Source organism: Ursus maritimus, unplaced genomic scaffold (genome assembly GCF_017311325.1).
Source record: "Ursus maritimus isolate PB19 unplaced genomic scaffold, ASM1731132v1 scaffold_6, whole genome shotgun sequence".
In the NCBI taxonomy this organism is placed as follows: Eukaryota; Metazoa; Chordata; class Mammalia; order Carnivora; family Ursidae; genus Ursus; species Ursus maritimus.
In genome coordinates, this window is record NW_024426774.1 from 39,165,505 (window position 1) to 39,188,813 (window position 23,309).

The window sequence follows — 23,309 nt, forward strand, 5'->3', positions numbered from 1 at the left end:
CTGAAGTTTCCTAGGTAGTGTCCACTGACCTGCTCGCTCCTCAGGTTCCTTCCACATCACAGGCTGGAATGGATCCACTTCTGTGACCCTTCTGGAATTCTGCTGTTTTAATCTCATCAAGATTTTTATGGCAATCCTGCAAGAATGTACGTGGAAATGCTTCCAATTCCCCACATCCATGATCTAGGGAGTTAGGCATTTCTTCAAGACCACCCTCTGAAAATCCCATGTCTGGCTACAGGATCAGAGACTTTGTAGTCTCTTCCCTCTTTATCACCAAGTCGTTTGCTAGGCGCTCTCTCACTTTCTGGAGTTTCCCAAATCTGACATATGTGGCTCCATTATGTCTTGCTTAGAACCATTTTTCTGGGGGCGCCTGGGTGGCACAGCGGTTAAGCGTCTGCCTTCGGCTCAGGCCGTGATCCCGGCGTTCTGGGATCAAGCCCCACATCAGGCTCCTCCGCTATGAGCCTGCTTCTTCCTCTCCCACTGCCCCTGCTGTGTTCCCTCTCTCACTGGCTGTCTCTCTCTCTCTCTCAAATGAATAAATAAAATCTTTAAAAAAAAAAAAAAAGAACCGTTTTTCTGGCCTGCTGCTTGATCTTTGACAGTATCTGGCTGAGGTCTTCAGAGCATTTTTAGTTCATCTTCCCTATCAGAAGCTATATGGAATTCCTGAATTTACGTGAATACTTTTTTGAAGGTACTGATGGGCTGATAGTGCACAAATTCACTCTTGAGAGACCCTGTCTTTGAGAATTCCCTGCCTGTTGCTTTCATTGTGCCGAGAAGGTAAGCTTTAAACATTTGGGAATAATGACCCCTTGTTCATCCTTCCTGAGTGGCCAAACCTCATTTAAGCTATAGTGTATTAGATGAAGGGTAAAGACCCAGGTGGCTGCGACATTGTGCGTTATATTAGAATACAAGTACTCACACTTCTCATCATACGCAAGTTCTTTTTTTTTTTAATTGAATTGTGGTAAAATACATATAACAAAAAATTTAGCATCTTAACCATTTTAAGCATATAGTTCATAAGTAAAATTGCATTCTTATAATTGGTGTTTCTCAACTTGGGAAAGCTGTGCAACTGTTGCTCTGAAAAGATTTCATCTTGGGTGACTGTCTACACTGTGGTTTTCAACAGAGAGAAAACCTGGCTCTCAAAGAGGTTGCCACCTTCCCAAGGTGGAGGAAGCCTGGACTGAAACACCAGGACTGTTAAGGTTAGGGTTCTCAGTAGATTCAGCCTTGGAAATCAACAATGCTGCATGTGATATGTCTTTACGTCCTCATTCGTCTGCTTTGAGAATGATTGTTTCTCCTTATATGTGTTTAATCACATTAAAGGGAGGGGTTCACAAAATATGGTTTCATCATCATCTGGGAAACTGGTAGAAATGCAGATTTTTAGCCTGTTGCCCAGACCTGCTGAATCAGAAACTCTGGGAGGTGGGCCCAGGTCTCTGTGCTTTAGCAAGCCCTCTAGATGATTCTGATGCACACCAAAGTTTGAGAACAGTGGTATACAGCACTTTTCTTAGCTTCGGTATGGTGATGAATTATTCTCTATCAGGCAATCTTTATTCACCTCTGATCTAAGTGATAATTTCTTTTTTTTTTCTTTCTAGTTCAAATTTCTAATAACCTTGTCCTGAGAACTATTGATTGGACTGATGCCAAAGAAAGAATTGTTGGAATGATAGGCATTCTACTTCCTATTGCAGTTCTAATGACTCCTACTACCTGGTTTACTTAGAGGTTTTTAATTTAATTCAATTTTAATTTAATTTTTTTTAAGTAGGCTCCAGGACCAGCATAGAGCCCAATGCAGGGCTTGAACTCACAACCCTTAGATCAAGACCCAAGATGAGATTAAAAGTCAGACGTGCAACCAACTGAGCCACCCAGGCACCCCTACTTAGAATTTTTTGAAATGAAGTTTCATCAGCAGGTCCAAACATGCTGTTTCTGAAGGTGCCTGAATTTTATGCAAGATTTTACAGTATTTCACACAAGCCACTGTGTTGGAACATCCTCTTTCTCCCAAAGGAGCAATTGACTCTACCATTTAGAAACACTGGATACCCAATGGGCTCTGCTTATGAACAGACCTGGGAACAACAGTCTCTCATTGCACGGATCTTATCTCTGGTCTTGTTCTTGTTCTAAGGCTTTCTCAAACTCTCTTTTTCTCTGGGTAGGGGCTCCAGATCTTTAGAACTTGGATTCTTTACTCTGGAACCCCAATTTCTTTAGCAAGTCATTCCCTGGAATCAGTACCAGGGTAAGGGTTGTTCCCAAATGCCTTGATCAGTGTATCTGTTTGAGAGAATGTTGGTATAACATTGTCATGCTTGGATCTTCTCTTCAGGGTGATTTTGTTGGTGGTCTTGACCGATTCAGGTTGCTGTCCTCTTTAGAGTGCATATCCAGCTCTTCATTTCTGAAACCTAATCCAAATTGCAGACTCCTCCATGTTGATATGTAAAGCAAGTTTTATTTGATAGTACAACACAAGTAAGGTCTTTGGTTGAATGTATTAGTAAGAATTTTCAATTAAATCTCTGTGAATTTTGTACTACTGTATCTATCATTTGTAGCTTTGATCACATTTACAGAATTGTTCGGGGGATGTTGAGAGAGAGTCCTGGTGTTCAAGGATGTAATTTTTTTTTACTATGAAAACTTCAAATGCATATAAGTCAGAGATTAATGAACCTGATGTTTTACCTAGTTTTAACATTTACCAAAAAAAGGCCAATCTTGTTTCATTGATATACCCACCTACTCTCCCACTTCTTGGGATTATTTTGAAGCAAATCTCATGTGTCATATTATCTCATCCTCAGCATATGTCTCTATAATATAAGGACTCTTTAGAAAACATATAACCACTGTACCCCAATCACATCTAAACCATTAACAATAATTCCTTAATATCACCAAATATCTAGCCAATGTTTACCTTCCCCTAATGAAATTATAAATGCCTCTGTGTGTGTTTAAATATAGTATGTTTAAATCAGGATCTAAATAAAACTTATACATAGAGATCAATTGGTTTGTCTAAGTCTCTTTGGATCTATTAAGTTTCATCCTTCATCTCTTCTTCCCCTTTGAAAAATAAACACACAAAATGTGTTCTTGTTGAAGAAACCAGACTGCATGTCTTGCAAAATTTCTCATAGTCTAGAATTTCCTAGCCTCAATGTCTTAATCTTTCAATCCTTCTTAGTTATCCTTTCATCTTTTGTCAACATCTAGTCTGGTAGCCACTGTCCCATATTCACTGAAGACTTTTCACCTGTATCATAGCCTTACTCTCCATTACACATCTGTTCCAGTGATTTCTCAACTGTGTCCTAGGCATTGTCTTGCCAACATCTTGTTAGAGGCCATGTGGCCATCCAACATCCTAACCTCACAGTTTCTTGACCTCTAACTCCAGTACACATCATCTCTTCTCTTCCTCGGTCACCCACACCCATGGCCACCCTCAGGATATTGTCATCACTTGGAACTGTGCATTAGAAATGTTAACTCAGTGCTGATCACAACTCTCCCATCCTTTTGGCTGTATCTCTAGTCCAACTACATCTGCCCCCAAAGAAACTTCCAAGGTTTTTCCTTTTTTCCCAGTCTAAAAGCCCTTCCTTAGATCTCTTCCTCTTTCTAGTACTACTTTTACTAACAGTCTCAATTGCATCCTCTATTCTTCTATTGCAATCATCTGTGGCTCAGGCCAACCCTACCTAATTTCTGTATTCCTACAGAGAAGGCAGAAAAGCCTACAACAGAGCATCAGTATCTCCCAGCTATGCTTAGGCTTTCTTCAGTTAGTTTTCTCTTTCTCATTTCTCATAGGAACAACCATCATTCTTCTCCTGTGCCTCCTGAAACTCATCACTAGAATCATCATCAATGATGTTGGGAATTCTATCTGTGTATATATAAAAACTGAAACTGTCTGCAGCGCTTCATTCATTCTATTGATAACTTTTGCTACTGAAACTCTGTACTTCCTTGGTTTTCACGTCACTTTTTTCTCCTTGTGTTCTTTTTGCCCCAGTGACTATTCCTTTTCATCCTTTCTTTCTGCCTTTTAAAAGTTGGTGCTTCTCAGGGTTTCATCCTTTGCCCACCTGTCCTCTTATTTTATTATGCATTCTTCCTATGTGATTCTAGCAACTCCCATGGTTTTACTTCCCAGCTCAATGCTGATGATCCTCAACTCTCTATTTCTAGCCTGTATTTCTCTCTAGAGTTTCCTACCTACATATTAACTGGTCTCTAGACTGCTATATACTCTGATAACTGGCAGGTACTACAGACTCCATGACATCTTTCTGACATGCTTCTCCTCTCACATTTGCTTAGTTGTTGACACAGTTATCCCTTTTGGCACCCAAGCAGAAATTGGGAGCCATACCAATTGTCTCATCTCCACATTCCTCTCCATCTCTTCAACCTACTACTTCTATCCTAATTCAGGCTGCCATAATTTCTTGCATAGACAAGTCCAACCGTCTTCAAACTGGCCTTGGTGACTATGGTTTTGTTCTCTTCAAATGCCTTCTTTCCATTGTTCCCAAGATCTGAAAGGCCCATCAATTCCCTGCTAATGCCCCCCAGTAGATCACTGTCCTCTTTGGAGAGCATAAGTTCCTAATGGTGCATGCTAGGAAAGGATAACCAGGTTCCTGACTGGCTCTCTAGCCTTTTCTTTCATCATTTTCTGTATAGAACACTATGTTCTATTAATAACACAGAGTCTCTATTTCTTAGAACCTTCTCCCAAACTTGATCATTATTACTCTCTAAACAAATAAATCTAATCAGTTATGAATCATAACTGGCTGATGAGCATTAGCAGAAATAACTATAACATATTCCTTTAATTAAAAAAAAAAAGATCCTACCTTCTCTTCTTTACAACACTTAATGAGAATGAGCTTTTGGAAAGAACTTAATACTGGATGCCAAGAATCATGGCTTTTGATCTCTTTTTCTTGTGTCATGAATTCCTCTTCTGCCTTCATTTTAGAATAGCCTCCCCATTCAGCTGGGTTAATATAAGTCTCAAAAGATCCTGGAAACAGAGATGCTTTAATTAGAGTTCGTTTGACTTTCAAATTAAATAAATATATTTGTTAATTTAAAAATCTCTATATTTACTATTAGTTTTTTTTACCACAAGTGTAAATATATTAATCTCCCCCTACCCAACCTAATTAAAAAGAATTTAAAATTGGATCAGAAAGCAAATTCAACAGGAAACCACTCACAAAGAAGCAAAGCTAAAACCAAAAACAAAATACAGACAGAGATAAAAAATAAAAGGATGCATAGAGGCACATTAATCAAATGTGAGCAAAAAGAAAATTGAAGTGATAAGAGTAACCTTGAATAAATTAGAATTCAAGGCAAATATAAAATGGGACAAAGCAGGTTAAGTTATATTAATTAAATTACAAACCCCATAATAAAAACAATAAAACAAACCTATATGTGTCAGATAATAGTATAAGAATACATCAAGCAACCACTGCTGGAGGTAGAGGAAAAAGCGGAAAAAACATAATAGTGGTCATAAATAACACACAATGACCAGTCTGTGACAGATGAAGCAAACTGAAAGCTCTGGCATATATAATTTGAACAATAGAAATAACATATGAATAAATGGACATATATACAACTTTATGCCCTAGTAAAAAGAATGTATTGCTCCCCCTCCTCCATGGAATAGGGTTAGGATCCTAGTGAGTCCTTAATGGTTATAACATGTGGCAAGAATTAGCATTGAAATTCCTGTCTGTACAGGGCATACAGTGTGCTGTAAGCCTCTCAGCAAGCCAACACAGCCAGCCAGTCCTCCAGGAACGAGACAGGTTCCTTTGGTCGGACGTTAGGCAAAATAGTTGGCTTGAATTTCAAGCTAGAAAACCACTTTCTCCAGCTGGTCTCTACTGGGGTTTTCCTCTGAGGGTCTAACAACAGCAATCAAAGAGGTGGTGACAGTTAGAAGTGTAGTGACACTAGAGACTATGGCCCCAGAGGAGTGTGCACCTCTGTGAGACTTCCGATTTCTACATGGAATTCAGACAATTACACGGTATGAGACCACAGGGCACAGCACATGATCACCGTGGTTGTGTTATTCTGAGGACCAGAGAGGAGAACCGTTTATTCTAAAAGGACTTCTTTTTTCTGGAGGTTCTCATTACTTATTACATAATCACTAGGATTCTGGCTAATGAGAGAGGATAAGATAACATATTTTAAATAACTCTCAATTAATAGGACATGAAGCACTTAGAAACCATCAAAGCCAAAAGATTAAGGCAATTAGGAAGCTTTTGAAGGTTAGAATGACATTGGAATTAATTATTAAACTTCACCTGCAAAGATCAAAAGCTCACTTTTAGAACACAAGCCATCCTATCATACATGTATAAACCTTCACAATTGTGCAGGATTTCCAGAGTAAACCCTGAAATTTAACAGATGGAAGCAGGAAAGTTGTTTTAAACAGCTGAAATTTCAGTCCCAACCGACTGGGACAACACCTGGTGACTTTTGTCGAGCCGTGATGAGTTGTTCCCAGAATTAATTTGCCTTCTGGCCCCCATCCCTTCCTTCTTTGCCTCTGTGTTTAAGGGGCTCCATCTAGCATCTGGCCATCTCTAGGCTTCTCCTACATGTGTTTTTCTTTTCGCGTTCTACCGCTACCTCGAGCTGTCTTGTTGAACTGGCCCACAACATAGAAACATCATTTCTACTTGATGCATTTATTGAAGAACATTTCACTTTTTCTAGTCTTTATTTAGAAATCAAACAAGTATATTCAGATCCCAGAAATTCTGGTCCATGTAGACTTTAAATCACCACACTTACTGGTTAAATAAATAGTCATATCACAAGTATAAGAGTGATTGTTAAAGAATAGAACTAGAACACAGAACTTCAAATCAATATGGGTAAATAAAAGAATGGATAAGCCACTCGAAAGCCAGAGAGAAGAAAAAAATGAAGCAAAGACAAAGGCTGCCAAGAAAAAAAAATCTCCACAAAATAAGATGATAGAAGTAAGTCCATATAAATCAGGATTTCTCAGTCTCACCACTATGGACATTTTGGGTCAAGTGCTTATTTGTTCTGGAAGATTGTTCTGAGCACTGCAGGATGTTTAGCCATATCCTTGGTTTCTACCTCTAAGATGCCAGTAGTACCACCCCAGACCAGAATGTCTCGAGACATTGCCAAACGGCCCGTGGGAGACAAAAATCCTCCCCAGTTGAGAGCCCCTGAAGTACATCAATAACTCTAATAAATAATTAAAACTTCCCTGTTCAAAAAGACTCTTGCACTGTTCAAAACAACAGAATTCCACTAAAAATACACCAAAAACACAACAATGACACAAAAGAGTTAAAAAATAGAGAGTATAGAAATATATAGAGGGGGAACACTAACCAAGAGAATTGTGCTGTAATTACAACATTAGAAAATTTATTTTATGGCAAAAAAAGAACTATTTAAAGAGAAATATCATTTATTTTTTAAAAAGATTTATTTATTTGAGCAGGGTAGAGGCAGAGGGAGAGGGAGAGAGAAAATCTTCAAGAAGACTCACCACTAAGCGTGCAGCCTGACACGGGGCATGATCTCATGACTGAGGAGATCATGACCTAAGCCGAAACTAAGAGTTGGACACTTAACCCACTGAGCCATCCAGGTACACCTAGAGGAATATTACTTAATAAAAAAGGAGTAATTTACTAGGAAGATAATAATCTTAAACCTATTTATACTGCATAGTATAGTTTCGCAGGATATGATGGGGAAAATTCTGGAATTTCAAAGAGAAGTTGGCAATCATAGCCATATACCTTGATACCTCTCTTAGAAACAGACAGATCGAGTATAAACAAATTAATAAAATAAATACCACAATAAGTTTGGGCTAAAGGTCATATGGAATCTTCCATCTAAGAAAACATACGGAACATTTTATGAAGACTGAAATCTAAATAAATTACAAAGAGGGACACCTGGGTGGCTCAGTTGGTTAAGCATCTGCCTTCAGTTCAGATCATGATCTCAGGGTCCTGGGATTGAGCCCCACATCAGGCTTTCTGCTCAGTGGGGAGCCTGCTCCTCCCTCTGCCTGCTGCTTCCCCTGCTTATGCTTGTGCACACGCTCTCTCTCTCACTGACAAATAAATAAAATCTTAAAAAAAAATAAATTACAAAGAATCAATTTCATGCAAACCATGACTATAATTTCCATAACGTAATTAAATTATAAACAATAATACTTTTTTCAAACTAAAAAGTATACTATTAGAACTGATAGGGCTACATATTACAACTTTTAAGGAAAATTAACACAGAATATTATAATTCAGAGCACCACCTCTGGGGAAGAGGAGAAGGGTCCTGTGATGAAAAGGATTCAGGGAGGCTGGTACTATACTAGCTCTTGATTCGGGTGGTGGCTCATAAGTATAGTTAGTTTTTGATAATCAAGTTGTACAATTTTTTTTTTTTTTTTTTTTAAGTAGGCTCCATTCCCAGCATGGCGCCTGATGCAGGGCTTGAACTCATGACCCTGAGATCAGGACCTGAGCTGAGATCAAGAGTTGGACGCTTGGACCCCAAGTTGCATAATTTTGATTTGTGCACTTTTCCATATGTATGTAATCCTTCAATGAAAGGTTAAAAAAAAAAAAAAACACACACCCAAAACCTATGGGATGCAGCTAAGGCAATTCTTAGAGGTAACTATATCCCCTTGAAATGGAGTTAATAGTAAATATAAGATATTGAAAATTCATGGGTCAAGCATTCATTCAAATTTTGTAGTGAAAAATATTGATATAGCAGAAGAGGTTAAAAGAGACATCAATGTTAGGATTCATGAGCCTGTTTACAACTCCCTATAGCAGATCCCTTTTGACATATTACCTATTTGTATGGAAATAGGTTGTAACAGTATATATTGTGTAAGTCCTTTAAAAACTACAAATGATTCTTCTAAGTCACAGCACGCGAACCACATGGCAGGATGCAGCCAGGGAACATCAGGCCTAGGTGGGCGTTCCTATTAGAAGACAAAAAGAAAATGAGTAATAATTGACAAAGACAACCACAAAATATGTTTTCTCCTTGTCTAAGTGAAAAAGCAAGCTCCAACAGCATGTTAAAAATAACCATTTGCCTAAGACAAGTAATTAGATAGGGTGAGACAGAAATGATGTGGAATCAATTCTACCTGTAGACCTTTGCTCAGAAGTATAGCTGGAGAAAGCTTTCCGGGTTGACATTTGTAGAAAGCAGTAGATTTGGTGAAGGGTTAACATTAAATGTGTGAAGTCGACTTCACAACTCTTCACACCAATCTCTTCCCACCCTCCAGATATTCTTATAATGATTTTTTTCCCGTAAAGACTAGCTTCATGGTGATGAGGTTGTGGGCTACGGTGAGGTGAGGTGAGGTGAGGTGGGGTGGAGTCCAGAGCCGAGGACCAAGAAAGAATTCTTGAGACATCTTTGGTGCAAAAATGTGGTTTATTAAAGCATGGGGACAGGACCTGTGGGCAGAGAGAGCTGCCCCGAGGTCATGAGGAGTGGCCCACCCTCAAGTTGGGAGGGGGCTAGGGATAGCCTAAGTCTCTAAGGAATTTTGGAAGCAAGGTTTCCAGGACCTTGTGGGGGCTAGCTATTGTTGGGAAAAGGTCATTTATTACCGTCTAATAAAACCTTAGTCATGAGACCCTTCAGATGTATATCGGTGGGCCATATGCTTGGGGGATGATTGCCAACACATTATCTTGGGGGGGTGGTTAGAGATAAAGGAAGTTTCCAAAGGAATTTGCATACATTAAAGTAGACCTACAGGATCCTGTGGGTGGGGGGAAGGTGTCAGGCTAAGGTTGCCTTTTGCCCTTAGCAAAGCATTAACATGAGGCAGTTGAGTCCCTAGAGGAATGTCACTCTGCCTGCTTTCAGACTTGTCAATGGGCTGTAAGTAGTAAGGAAATGTAATAATTTTTCTTCTGCCTTTGTTTCCCACATCACTGGCAGTATTCCATGAAGCACTTACATGTGGGTAAACAGTTTTAAAAGAGACGGAGAAACAGCTGGGATCATAGACTGAAATCCCTTGAAAATTTCATGAGTATTTGCCTGAGGCTCTATACTGTATTTTTAAGTAGTTTTATTGGGATACAATTCACATACCATGCAATTCATCCATTCAAAGCATACAATCCAACATACTTTAGTAAATTCATAGATTGGTGCAACCATCACTACAGTGAATTTTAGAACATTTCCTCTCAAAAAACCCCAGGCATTCTTTACCCTCCTATCTCCCCACGCCCCCAGCCTAAACAACTACTAAACTGCTTTCTGTCTCTGCAGATTTGTCTGTTCTGGACACATCATACAAACCAAATTTCATAATATGTGGTCTTTTGTGACTGACTGCTTTTGCTTAATGGTTTGAAGGTTTACTCATGTTGTGATACGCATCAGTACTTCATTCCTCTTTAGGATTGAATAATATTCTGTTGTTATGAATAGACCACATTCTGTTTATTCACTCATCAGTTGATGGACACTGGGGTTGTTTCTGCCTTGTTGGTTATGATGAACAATGCTGCTGGAATATTCATGTCCAAATTTTTTGCGTGGACATGTTTTCATTCTCTCTGATATATACCCAGGAGTTGCCTTACAACATGTTTTGTAGTTTTCAGGGTATAAGTTTGAGCTTCTTCTGTTAAATTTCTTTCTAAGTATTTTATATGTTCTACTGCCATTGTAATGGGTTTTTTACTAATTACATTTTCATATTGTTCATTGCAAACATCTATGAGGAATACAAATTAATTTTGTATATTGATCTGGTATTCTGAAACCTTGCTGACCTCATTTATTAATTCTTTTTTTTTTTAAAGATTTTATTTATTTATTTGACAGAGATAGAGACAGCCAGCGAGAGAGGGAACACAAGCAGGGGGAGTGGGAGAGGAAGAAGCAGGCTCATAGCAGAGGAGCCTGATGTGGGGTTCGATCCCGTAACGCCGGGATCACGCCCTGAGCCGAAGGCAGACGCTCAACCGCTGTGCCACCCAGGCACCCCTCATTTATTAATTCTAATACTTCAGTTTTTTTTTTTAGTAGGTTCCTTAGTATTTGCTATGTACAAAATCATGTCATCTGCAAATAGAGATATTTTTACTTCTTTCTGTCTAATCTGGATGCCTTTTATTTCATTTTCTTGCGTAACTGAGCTAGCAAGGATCTCCAACACAATGTTGAAAAGAAGCGGTTAGAGCAGATATCCTCGTCTTGTTTCTGATCCTAGGGAGAATGCACCCAGGCTTTCACCACTAAGTGTGTTGTCAGTGTGGGTTTGTGTACGTGCTCTTTATCTGGTTGAGGGAATTCTCTTTCATTTATAGTTTGTTGAGTGTTTTCATGATGAAAAGTTGTTGGGTTTTGTCAATGCTTTTTCTGTGTCTACTGAGGTGATCATGCAGTTTGCTTTTCTATTCTATTGATTCTATTGCTATGTAGCATTTATGATAAAAATGGAAAATACTAGTATTAAAATACTAGTAACTAAATAAAGTAACTAGATAAAAGATATCCTCCATACATATTTATAAAAAATTAGTCAAGAATCATTCCAATTTCCTTGTGGTGGAAGAAAAGAAAGTTTAATAAACATTTTTGAGAAGTTTCTTAAGATGATTTCTGACTAATTTTAAGTTTTATGTTTGAAGGCATTTAAAACATATTGTACATTTCTTTTCAAAATATGTTGCTCATGAGAAGTAGCAGGTGGTACTGGAGTGGACACAGGCTTTGGAAGCTTAGACAGGTTTGAATCAGACTCTGTCATGCATTAGTTATCTGATTCTGGAAAGTTCTTTACCCTCTTCAAGCATCTGCTTGAGAAAACTGTAAACAAGGCTGTTAACAAGGTGCTGTGAGGATAGAAGGATGATAAAGCAGTGGGAAGGGCCTGGCTGAGTGACCCACTAATAGCAATAGAGTGAAGTGGGCAGGAGGGCAAGCTCTACAGACTGACTGAGGGTTCCAGTGCTGGTTCTGATGTGGGAAGGTAGAAGAAAAATTATTAAATTTCCATACTACCTACAGCCCATTGACAAGTCCTTTTTGAAACAGGCAGAGTGACATTCCTCTAGGGACTCAACTGCCTCGATGTCAATGTCTCAATGTCGACACCTTGTAGCCGGATCTCTCCCCAATCCTATCTTGATGAGGGAGCAGAAGGTTGGCTAAAAACAAAGCACAAGCCGACACCCTGCAACCTCTCCCCACCCCCCACTCCTGGGTGGGACATGTGACATTCTTCCAGGGACCTCCTAACTGTCTTAATGTTAATACCTTGCTGGGGGGAAAACAACCTTAACTTGACAATGGCAAGGCCTCCATTATCTTGTAGGTCCTCTTTAGCATATGCAAGTTCTTTTGAAAGCTCCCTTTTCGTTACTTCCCCCAATTCCTGAATATATAATCAGCCACTCCTCAAGACCCCAGGGCCGCAGCTCTTTTCTGCCCATAGGTCCTGTCCCCGTGCTTTAATAAAATCACCTTTTTTGCATCAAAGAGGTCTCAAGAATTCTTTCTTGGCTGTCGGCTTCAAACCCTACCGTCTTTCCTACATCAGTTCCAAACCCTAGTAAGTATGTGAACATGACGAATTCTTTAATCTCTTTGTGCCTAATTGTTTGTCTGCAGGCTAGAGATAAAATAAGGGACTCACGTAGGAGGCATAAATTAGCTGATTTCTATAAACACAGAGCAAGCTCTCTGAAGTATGAATTGTGATTATGAAGTTAAGATAGCATTAAGGAAGGATTACTAGAATCTATACGGGGCAAGATGGATGGGGATTGGGAAGGAAGGGCGTCTGGTGGAGAGGTCTTGTCCTGGGAGCATAGGGCCCTGAGAGTCAAATAAAAAAGGCATAAAGTCCAACCTCCTGGTGATATCTACTCAGGCGCATAGTGGCAAACAGGTGCAGACTTCATGTCTGCAGAGACCAAAGGCGGGACTCAAGGTGGGCAGGACCGAGCCAAGCATTTAGAGTGGGGCTAAGCTGGACCTCCAGGCAAGAACTGGGAGGGCTGTGGCTCATTTCTGTGGGCCACCCGATTTGTGATGTGTGGGTGAGATAGGCTAGTTCAAGGAGCTGGAGCAAGTTTGACAAAAGGTTGAACACAAAGAAGGAAACTGCAGGAGAGCTCATATTTCAGTGTGCCAGAAGGTAACAGCTCAGCATAGTAATTCCCGTGCTTTATAATGAAAGATGTGTCCAGGCAGGAGGGAGTCATGATTTCCCAAATGGTATTGCCAAGTCTGTGAATTACAACATTTATTGAATTTTAACTCTTCATATTTGTAAGATGGTCAACTTGTCAAAGCATGTTCATATCTACTAGCCCATCGGTTACTCCCTTCATCCCTTTTGTATAGGTGAGGACACTGCAGCCTAAACAGGTTAAATTTACCGACATTGCCCAGCTACGGGAGACGGAGCTAAGTGGCAGCCTGGCCCCTAGGCCCCCAGTGCCTGCCCCGCCCGGCCACACGGCCAAAGGGATCACCTTCAGCCACTGCAGAGCACTGGTAGGTGCTTGTGGGCCCTATCTAGAATAACATTGACAGTCCAAACTTGAGAGAGGTACCTTTTCTAATCCTGCAGAACCTCGGAGAAAGAAATTCCATTCAGCATCAGTTAAGTTTTCTTGCTGACGCATGATCTCAACACAAAGCATAAAGCTGTAGATGAGTTTATGTTGTTCAAAAAGTCCTCTCGAAACATTGATATATGCGGTTAGAAGGGTTTGTTCCAGTAGAATTTCCAAGCGCTGCTGTAGATCATCTGTCCTTAGAGAAGTTTCAATTGTTGTATTGAACAACTGTGCGAAGAGAGAGCTCTATCAATGTCTCTCATTTAATTCCATTTCTACGGAGAAAAAAAAATCCCTGCTCCTCACTCCCGCCCATCTGGGGCCTGTATTCAGTGGGTAAATAGCAGCACAGGAGATGACTACTGTACGATGAAAAAGTCCAGAATCCATCCCAAATTGATAAGTGATATTTATTTTCTGCATTCCCCTTCCTCTCCCCAGTTTTCAGAAATGAACCACTGCCGAACTCTTGACAATATTCAAAAGGCATCATCTTGATATGAGGCAGAACACAGGAAAATGGAAGCGAGCTGGCACCCCCAGTTTTTTCATATCCTTAACTCGGATTTGATAATCACTTTGGGGTGAGAGACATAAGGGCAAAGTAAGTTCATGTGCTCTTCTTGGCACTCCCCCAAGATCATTGTTAGGATGTGGGAAGATGTGCTAGAATTTTCTCCAAAATTTAAGGGAAAGCCCTTGTTAATTCTCCCCAAGTATGGTTGACAAAGGGAAAGGGGGGTGTTATTTAACATACTTGGAAGAAAAGAGGATTGAGCTTTCTTTAACAACCTGACAAGAAGCAGAGAAGCTCAAAATCCAGTGAAGATATGACGCTTGGTGCCAAAATAAAACATGGTGAACCCTGACACAAACTGGTAGCTGAGGGAAACTGGTGGTGAACAGGGGGCGCTACTGGGGATGCTCAGTAAGTTCTGCTGTGTAATGGGTGATGCAAACTCACTGTCCCCCTGGAAATCTTCAGGTAAATGGACACTGCTTGCTGAAGTTTTGTGACACTGCATTTGCTCTTGGGAGAGAGGGAATGCTGCCACAAAGAGGATGAGGGGTGAAAGTATCCTACTCATGAGAGAGCTGTTGAGATTCAACAGTGAATATGAGTTTAAGAAGAGAGACCATACAAAAAACAAAAGTCTTGCAGTAATATGGTGGGAGTGAGAAGGAACCAAGGACAGGAGACCAGGGCATGTATGATTTGTCTAAAAAAGTTGGGGCGGTACAGTGAGGAGTTGGATAGCCTGTTATGTATAGAAAGTTCTGGGGGATAAAAGATACAGAAACCAATTCGCTTAAGGTCAGTGCTGTCAGAGACTTGAGATACAGCACAGAAAAGTCTAACAGTGGAAAGGAAGTAGGATTACTGTAGAGACGTGTAAAGAAACAGCATGGAGCTATGACTCTGAAAAGAACAAAAGAAAGGCAGGCAAGAAGGAAAACAAACAAGCTAGTTAGCCGAGGAGGCCAAGAGAAAATCTTTCTTTTCTTCCTCTGCAGTTTTCTGTGCATACTGGGCACTTGAGTGTTGAGAAGACATGGCAGGTGGAGTCGCTCTTGAACAGGTAAGTCTGAACCCAAACTCCTAGAGGGTTTTACTTGATAACTAGACTCACGAACTGTCTGAGGCAAAAGTAACTCAACGGGGTTGAAAGGGAAACCAAAGAGATAAAGTTCGCTGACAAAACAACACACTTACCTGTTTAAAATATTTTAACGAATACTGGTACATGGGATCTATTTCTGAGAGGCTCGCAATGACAAAGTACATGACGGAGCCTTGAGTGGCTACTGGACGGTACTTCTCACGAGCAATATTGATCATCATTTCCGTGGACTCGGCTTCCTTTAGCCTGACTTTAATGGCACCAGAAGTGATCTGAATAAAAATACGAAGACAAGTTCTTAAGGATCCCTTTTTAAACAAATGGTAGGATATATCCAGTTAGGTCTAGGAAAGAAATAAGGACACAGTGAATTAGTGATTATAATAATTAGAGGGTCCCCAGAAAGAACGACTGAATCTCAGGACTCTGTGACCTTCTTCTGAGCTGACCTCTTTTCTTCCAGAATGTGGAATAGGCAGCCGGGAACAGGCAACACAAGCAGCCCCGACAAGCTGGAGCAGCACTTCTCTGAGACTCGACTTTGAGTGACTCCTGGAAGGGAAGCACTAACACAGTACTCCCATGAGTACTCTCTGATCTCCCCATGAGCAGTCCTCTAATGATATAGGGTTCACATAATAGAAGAAGGTATGAAGGGAGAAGGGGCATCCATGAAACTGCCCCAAAGAGGAGGGTGGAGAGAGGCTGGAAGGAAGTGGTATCACATCCCACTCTGGAATAACAAGGAAGACTAAGATTCTCTTTCTTTCCCTAGCGTTCCCAGGTGTAGACATAAGGCAACCTGGGTAGTAGCTATTGTTTGGGAAGGGTTATAAAGCTAAGTTGTTGGAGATAGTCACAAGGTCTTTGCTGTTCTTCTGGTTTTCTGTTTTTGGTTAGTGGTTCTGGGGAGCCTTTTGGCCAGTGGGCTTTCTAAGGTTCCCCTCTCTGGCTCCCTCAGGGTCTCTGTATTACTGCCTGTCTGTCTTCCTCTCCCAACCCCCACTTCTTTCAGCCATGGATGTTCCTGGGTTGGGGATTTGCCTCTAGAAAGTCAAAGGGTCTAGGGCAGGGACCATGAAAAATCACTGTGGGAACAGCTGTTCAGTATTGGCTCTATTGGGAGGACAGCTAAAAGGGAATCCGAACAGGCTTTCTGTCTAGACCCCTCTGCCCAATAGAAACATGTGAGCCACATATATAATTCTATCTTTTCTAAGTTTATTAACAGTAAACAAGTGAAATTAATTTTAACAATAATTTTATTTAGCCCAACAGAACCCAATATATGTTGATTATATCAGCATATAATCCATTGAAAATTACTGAGATTTTTAACTTTTTTTTTTTGATTAAGTCTTTGAAATCCGGTGTGTATTTTACACCAACAACATATCTTAATTCAGGCTAGCCACATTTCAGGTGCTCAATAGCCACATGTGGCTAGTGGCTAACTTCTAGACTATCAACCCCTGTCCTCCAGGGGAGGGAAGAGAGGGATTAAGAGCTTTTTTCAGGAATCAAAGGCTCAAACTCTCTCTGTATTGACCACTTAGGAACCTGAGGGGACAAGAAAGGGTAGAGTTGAGTGGAAAACCTCAATCCCAATATTGGACTCAAGTAAAGCATTTACATGTGACTAGGAAAAGCAAGTTGATATAGGAGCAGCTGGATCAAGGAGACCCACCCACAAACAATCCTTTATTCTTTTGGGGACCTCAAGGCCCTGATAATGAAGTATCCAAGGCTAAAGAGAAAGCAAAGCAAAGTGGACTACTTTCGTCTTTTTGCCAGAGAATGTTAGAAGACTATACACCTCAGTTGAGCTTAGTAACTACTTACAGATATTATGCTCAAGAGACTTGAGGCCTCAGCAGTGATTAGGGAATACGACACATATTTTAAAATGAGGGATCTGGGGGGCACCTGACTGGCTTAGTTGGAGGAGTATGCGACTCTTGATTTCAGGGTTGTGGGTTTGAGCCCCATGTTGTGTGTAGAGATTATTAAAACAAAACAAAACAAAACAAACCACTTAAAATAAACGAGAGCTCTGGGAGTTTAAGGGAGTATAAACTATAGGCAGGAAGTGGCAGGAAACGGAGCCCAGGAACAATCAGTCCTATCTCTACCTTATAGAAGGGGTATCTTCAAGGCAACTCCCTGCAGACACCGAAACCAGCTCACAGAGAAAGAAGGCAGTCAGAACACATGTACCTATCTTACTCCCTACTGAAACCATGATACAATTATAGTAAAGGGATTTTTAAAAACAGTGCAAACCCACAAAGATAGGAAGAATGGGAGAGGAAATATCAATAACTGGAAATTTGAAAGTAGAGTGGTAATGACTTAGCAGATTCAGGAAAATCGATTCCCAACCTGGCAAAGGGGAAAGCCAAAAAGTCACCCAATTTGTACAATAGAATCCCCTTCAAAGGCATAAGAATTCATGGCATCCAATCACTGGAAGTGGCAAGAGCCTAAAATAAGAATTGGTTGATAGACTCCCAAGTCATCTCCCCACCAGTCAAGGGGTTGTTCCTTCCTCACCCTGACTGAAAAATAGAAGTTTCATCCTTGAGGAAATAAAGAGAGGGTTGTTTTTTTTTTTTTTTTTTTGATGGAAGGAAGCCAGGGATAGTTGAGGGCCGGGTACCATAATGAAAACAAAGAGATTAGGTAAATGTATACACAATGGATACTGACACCCTAGCTCTTCTCCTGTCCTCAGCCCCCTAAAACACTTGCAGCCAGATCTTCATACTTCTAGGCAATGTAAACACTGGATGTTTAACTATAATCAGGATACAAGTACAGTGGGAGGCTATGATGGGCAGAGGGTATGTGTGTGTATGTATGTATGTGTGTGGTAAAAGTGTAGACAACAGTGAATGTATAAAAAAAAACCCTGAAGAAGTAGCAATATGAGTCTATGATTTAGAGAAAAGATTAAAACCCCAAATAATCAAAACAAAAAAAGAAGAACATAGTTGTTTTTATGGAAGAAGTCATGGGGGCAATGGTGGTGGTGGTAGGCATTGAGAAGGCAAGGAATGCTATCACGAACCTTGTACAAATATTTCATTCCTTAAGCAATTGGCATGTAAAGCTTTGGGAGGGGCAGAGAGAGGGAGAGAGAGAATCTCAAGCAGACTCTGTGCTAAGTGTGGAGCCCAATGTGGAGCCCAATGACCCTGAGATCACGACCTGAGATGAAACCAAGAGTCGGACCCTTAACCGACTGTGCCACCCAGGTGCCCTGCATGTAAAGCTTTATACATTACATGCTTGATCAAAAAAATGCAGACAAGGGCACCTGGGTGGCTCAGTTGGTTAAGCAACTGCCTTCAGCTCAGGTTATGGTCCTGGAGTGCTGGGATCAAGTCCCACGTTGGGCTCCCTCTCCCAGGGAGTCTGCTTCTCCCTTTGACCTTCCCCGCTCTCATGCTTTCTCTCTCTCTCTCTCTCAAATAAATAAATAAAATTTTTAAAAAATGCAGACAAGAGGAGCGGTTGTCTACAATTTACCTCCTCCTCCACTGGGGTTGGGGACCCTGCCAGCCAGGCTCACTCTTGCACTACCCTGGCAGCCCAGGTGTGGCTGCCATTCTTGCTGTAAAAACTTTGCAGGACCCTCAAAAGTGGCAGTTGTAACTTCTGAAGCAACACGATTTCTAGATATACTAAAAATGTTTTACTTGCCTTTGAGTCCTGGAGTGTGTCAATAAGTTCTTCATTGTCCAGAATATTTCCTTCAGATGTAAAGAGCATTCTCAGGATTTTCTCCTCGATAGTTTTCAGCTGGTTTTTGTCAGCGTTGATCCTCACAATGAGCTTGATTCTTTGTTCTTCCAACTCGGGTTTTTCAAGTCGTACCACATCACTGGAACCAAAGTTTGAATACTTAAATTATGGCTTTATCAGTGCCCTGAAGTTGCTTCTATTTTTCTTTGCTACTTGGCTGAGTACTAATGTTACTAGCCAAGTCCTAATGCATAAGGCCCCTCTTTTGCTGGGTTTACACGGTGGCTATTCACTGAATGACATGTTAGTTCTGATTCTATCTTGTATTTCAAAACCTACCACAGTCCCCATAGCTTCTGCTCATCTTCTTTTCGGATAACCTGCTCAGTGCTTGATCTTCCTAATCATTCAATTTCTGTTTCTAATGCTTGCTTGTGCCAGGCTGAAAATGGTGCCTGGAACATTCTTTTTATGGAAGATTCTGAAATCCCACCATTCCCACGAAACGAGCCTTGAGTGTGTCTAATAAAGGAGCCTTACCTCCAGCTCCACCCGTCTAAACATGTGAACTTAGATCTCCCTTCACTTGTGCTTTCATAGTTTGCTCCCAGCCCTATGTTTGCAGAAACTAATCTTTATTAAGCATCACTCTGTGCCAGGCACCCTGCTTAAAGTTTTACGCGGATTCTCTTTGAATTTTTTGAATGCTCCTGTGAGGTGGGCACTGTGGTTACCACCCCCGCTTGCAGATGAGGGAACAGACCCTAGTGGGTCACTTCCTGAGCTCATGTGGCTGTGAGAGGCAGAGCTGGGTTTGCACCTGGCTTAGCTGACTCCCAGGGCACATGCTTTACCGGCTACGATGAGTGGCCTCGGTTCGTTTGTTATGTATATACTGAATTCAGAAACTTTAAAAGTTATTTTATGAACACCAAAAGAAATCATTATCTCAAGTTTGTATGTTTAAATAATTTTTTCAGAAGAGAGGAGTATAAACTGGAACCCAGGGATTCTGTACTCTCCACCTGAGTCTCAACATTCTCGCTTCCAGGGCACTTCTCCGTGTCCCCGCGGTCTAACATGCTGACAGTTTGTGACACAACTAAGTGGAACTCTTCACGGAAGAGCAATGGTATGGAAACGGCTCAGCCATGTCCTTAGAACATGTCCGTAAAATGTGCTGAAATACCCTTTGTCTGGAAAGAAGTTAGCCTAGCAGAAGTTAAGCAAGTTAGCAGCTGGCGGAATAGATTCCTAAAATAAACAAGGAAAATGAGATTTAAACTCAGTGATAATAGGAACAAATCAGGATGCTCTTGACCCAGTTTTGACTTGACTCAATAAACTTGATGACTCATTTTGAACATGGGTCTAAATTATCTTTTCCTTTAGAGTTAATGTATGTATATACATACACACACATGCATATACATACATATATATTCACACACACATATAATGGGTTTTTAACCCATATGAATATTATTATTTCAATAAACCCTTAAAATTTTTTGTCTCTTAAGCCTCTTGGCTAATTCTGATAATTACTATCAACAATTCATAATCTTTTTGGGAAGTGGAGATTTAATCACAGAGTATACTGAAGGAGCATATTTAATTTTTTGAGGCAGACAAATGGAGGTACAATTAAGTACACAAGAAAACACCTGTAGACAAGTAAAACAGGAAAGCTATATTTGGGAGTTTTTCGCACAGGTATGGAGCAAAGCATCTCAAGGAACGACATGATGACTGACTTCAATCACTTGCCCAAGAATGGAAACCCCAGTGAAGGGGAAGAGGCAGGGCTGGGCTGAAGGCCCGGCCCAACCCATGGTTGAGAATTAAGGGTATATCCCTGATCTCCTTGAGAGGACTGTGAACAAGATCGGCGGCTGCAAAAGTGACAAGACATGAAGAACCTGGTCATTTACGATCATCTTTATGACTGAGGACTCATGAGTGGTGCTTTCACACATTAAAATGTTTTCTTTGACACAATTTCTAAACAAAATATTAGGAAACTTAGCTTGCTCCTCCCCGCCCCCCGCCTTTTTTTTTTTTTCTTTTTTACCTTAACAGTTGATCCTCTAGACCTGATTTGGTTACAGTGAAATTGATGATGGTAACTTTAATGCACACCTGAAAGAGAAGCATACATTTACATAAAAATGCTTAAGTTCAGAAGGGTAAAATAAGAAGTGCTCTCCTTAGTAGAACAGGGCCCATTATTACCCACGTGGATGCCTCTCGGGTCTCATTGTGAACATACCCACCCACCCACACACCCACACACCCACCAAGCATACTGTGTCTTACAGAATCCTAACAGGATTTTCCGTGCAGTCTGAGTGACAATCTTGTTCCTCACAGGCCACAGTTAGAGAATGCTACACGGTGTTTTAAAGAAAGGTGAGCCAGCAGAGGGTTAGAAAGATCGGGTTCTGATTCCAGGTACAGCCGTTAGTGCGTGCTGGACAAGCCACTCACCCACGCTGAGATTTAAAAATTGGGATCATAATAGTTATAACTCACAGGGTATTTGTGAAGACCAAACGAGGTAATAAAATCACTCTGTTACAGTGACTTGTACATAGTTTGTCCTTGTTAAAAAGAAGTGATGACTGATAATAAATAGAGCTTTATATATATTTTTATGAAAAATGGTTTCTATAGCATTCTGACATTACTTGAAAAGTTAACGGCAAAAGAAGAGTGTTTGAATGTCCCATATTTTACATGTTATTCTTATTTAATCTTCACAATGAATCCTTGAACTATCTCCACTTTTTGGTTAATTGACTTGAGGATCCAGGAAAAAGAATAACTGACCCACAGTCACAGAGCTAGTGTTGGGTCAGGTGTGCGATGCTCCCTCCCAAAAGTTAAGTAAGTGAGAAGGTTGTAAGGTCACCACATTGGTCACTTTTCTAAACTTCATGATGGATCTTGGGACACGAGCCCTGGCAGTGGCTGTGCAAATTAAACCCCTCGACGCTGACCTGGGCTTTTAGTGGCATTCCCCTCATCTTATTCAAGAAGTGTGTCCATTTCATCTAAACTGAGCACATTTAGTGAAGACAGGCAGCTATGAGAAAATCAGTGACTAAAAGGAAAATGACACTATTTGGAATGGCATATGCAAGGATTTTATTTTTTGGGAGATGGAGGAGGGAGAAGTGAGGGGCTTAGTTCTGATTTGTTGAAGTTCTTTCCCTCATTGCATGGGCCCTGTTGGAGAAGGGGAGACCCGCCAGGCTGGGAAGACCCTGCGGAGTGTGCAGCCGTGCCTGTAGCTGTGGCCGCACCGAGGGACTGCGGGGAGCCCCGTGCAGGAAGGGAGAGAGGAGACCCAGCTGCCTTCATTTCTGTGGCAGCTGCCTTGGGCTCTGCAGCACGAGAGTAGTTCTTGTGGATCCTGTCGTGGCTCAGGGACGTGCGTGTGGAAGTGAGGTTCACACAGATCCCTGCAAAGTCTAAGGTCCCGAGGGAGGACAAGATGCCCCCTTCTCCAGAACTCGAAGTACAGACACACTGGATGTCTGAGTCATGATTCTCTAACGGTGCCAGTCACCAGAGTTTTGAAGCCGGCAACTTTATTATGAACGCTGGTTCATTTCTGAGCCACAGCAAGAGGGGCACAAATGGCCTTGAGCTGCAGGAGGGAGAAGAAGGATTAGAAGGGACTGCTGCTCTGTGTTGTGCAAGCAGCTGCGGGCTGGGAGGGAGGCAGAGAGCGTGCTGGAGAGCTGCGCAGGGCCGCGGGCAGGGCAGCGCCTAGGGACCAGGTGTGGAGGGACCCAAGTCCAGCTGAATGGTGAGCAGAAGGGCAACTGGAATCAGAATCAGGATGCAGAAGAGAAGCAAGAGTAGAAGACAGTGGAAGGAAGGGGGATGGCAGAGTGGAGGGAAAAGGGGGCCTGGGAGAGGGCCCACCTAACCTCAGAGACCCGTCACACGTAACAGTCCACTCAGGCTGGGAATTCCGGACCAGCAGCTCATACCTCAGGCAGGTAGTGGGGATTTGGCAATTTGGTTGTCATATAGAACCTGAAGTTTTTGTCATAATCAATGTCTGAGTCTCCAAGTTGAATGAGCAGCCGTCCACCGCTCATGAAAGTCTGCTTCAAGAGAATGGGTTCTAGAGCTGGGTCCAAGGTTTCTTTAAGCTTGAAAGTTAAAAGAGAACACACACACA

At 41.3% G+C, this 23,309-nt stretch overlaps 1 protein-coding gene across 1 annotated transcript in view; it reads right to left on the minus strand.

Moving 5' to 3' along the window:
• DNAH6 (dynein axonemal heavy chain 6) overlaps positions 1 to 23,309 on the minus strand; it is a 199,946-nt gene that overhangs the window by 36,194 nt on the left and 140,443 nt on the right. Inside the window, exons 56-62 of the mRNA XM_008700061.2 lie at positions 23,116 to 23,280; positions 21,186 to 21,253; positions 19,070 to 19,250; positions 15,457 to 15,636; positions 13,737 to 13,970; positions 8,977 to 9,112; positions 4,926 to 5,095 (exon numbers count right to left, since the gene is read on the minus strand). Coding sequence (XP_008698283.2) covers positions 4,926 to 5,095; positions 8,977 to 9,112; positions 13,737 to 13,970; positions 15,457 to 15,636; positions 19,070 to 19,250; positions 21,186 to 21,253; positions 23,116 to 23,280 — 1,134 coding nt within the window. The remainder of the gene's footprint in view (positions 1 to 4,925; positions 5,096 to 8,976; positions 9,113 to 13,736; positions 13,971 to 15,456; positions 15,637 to 19,069; positions 19,251 to 21,185; positions 21,254 to 23,115; positions 23,281 to 23,309) is intronic.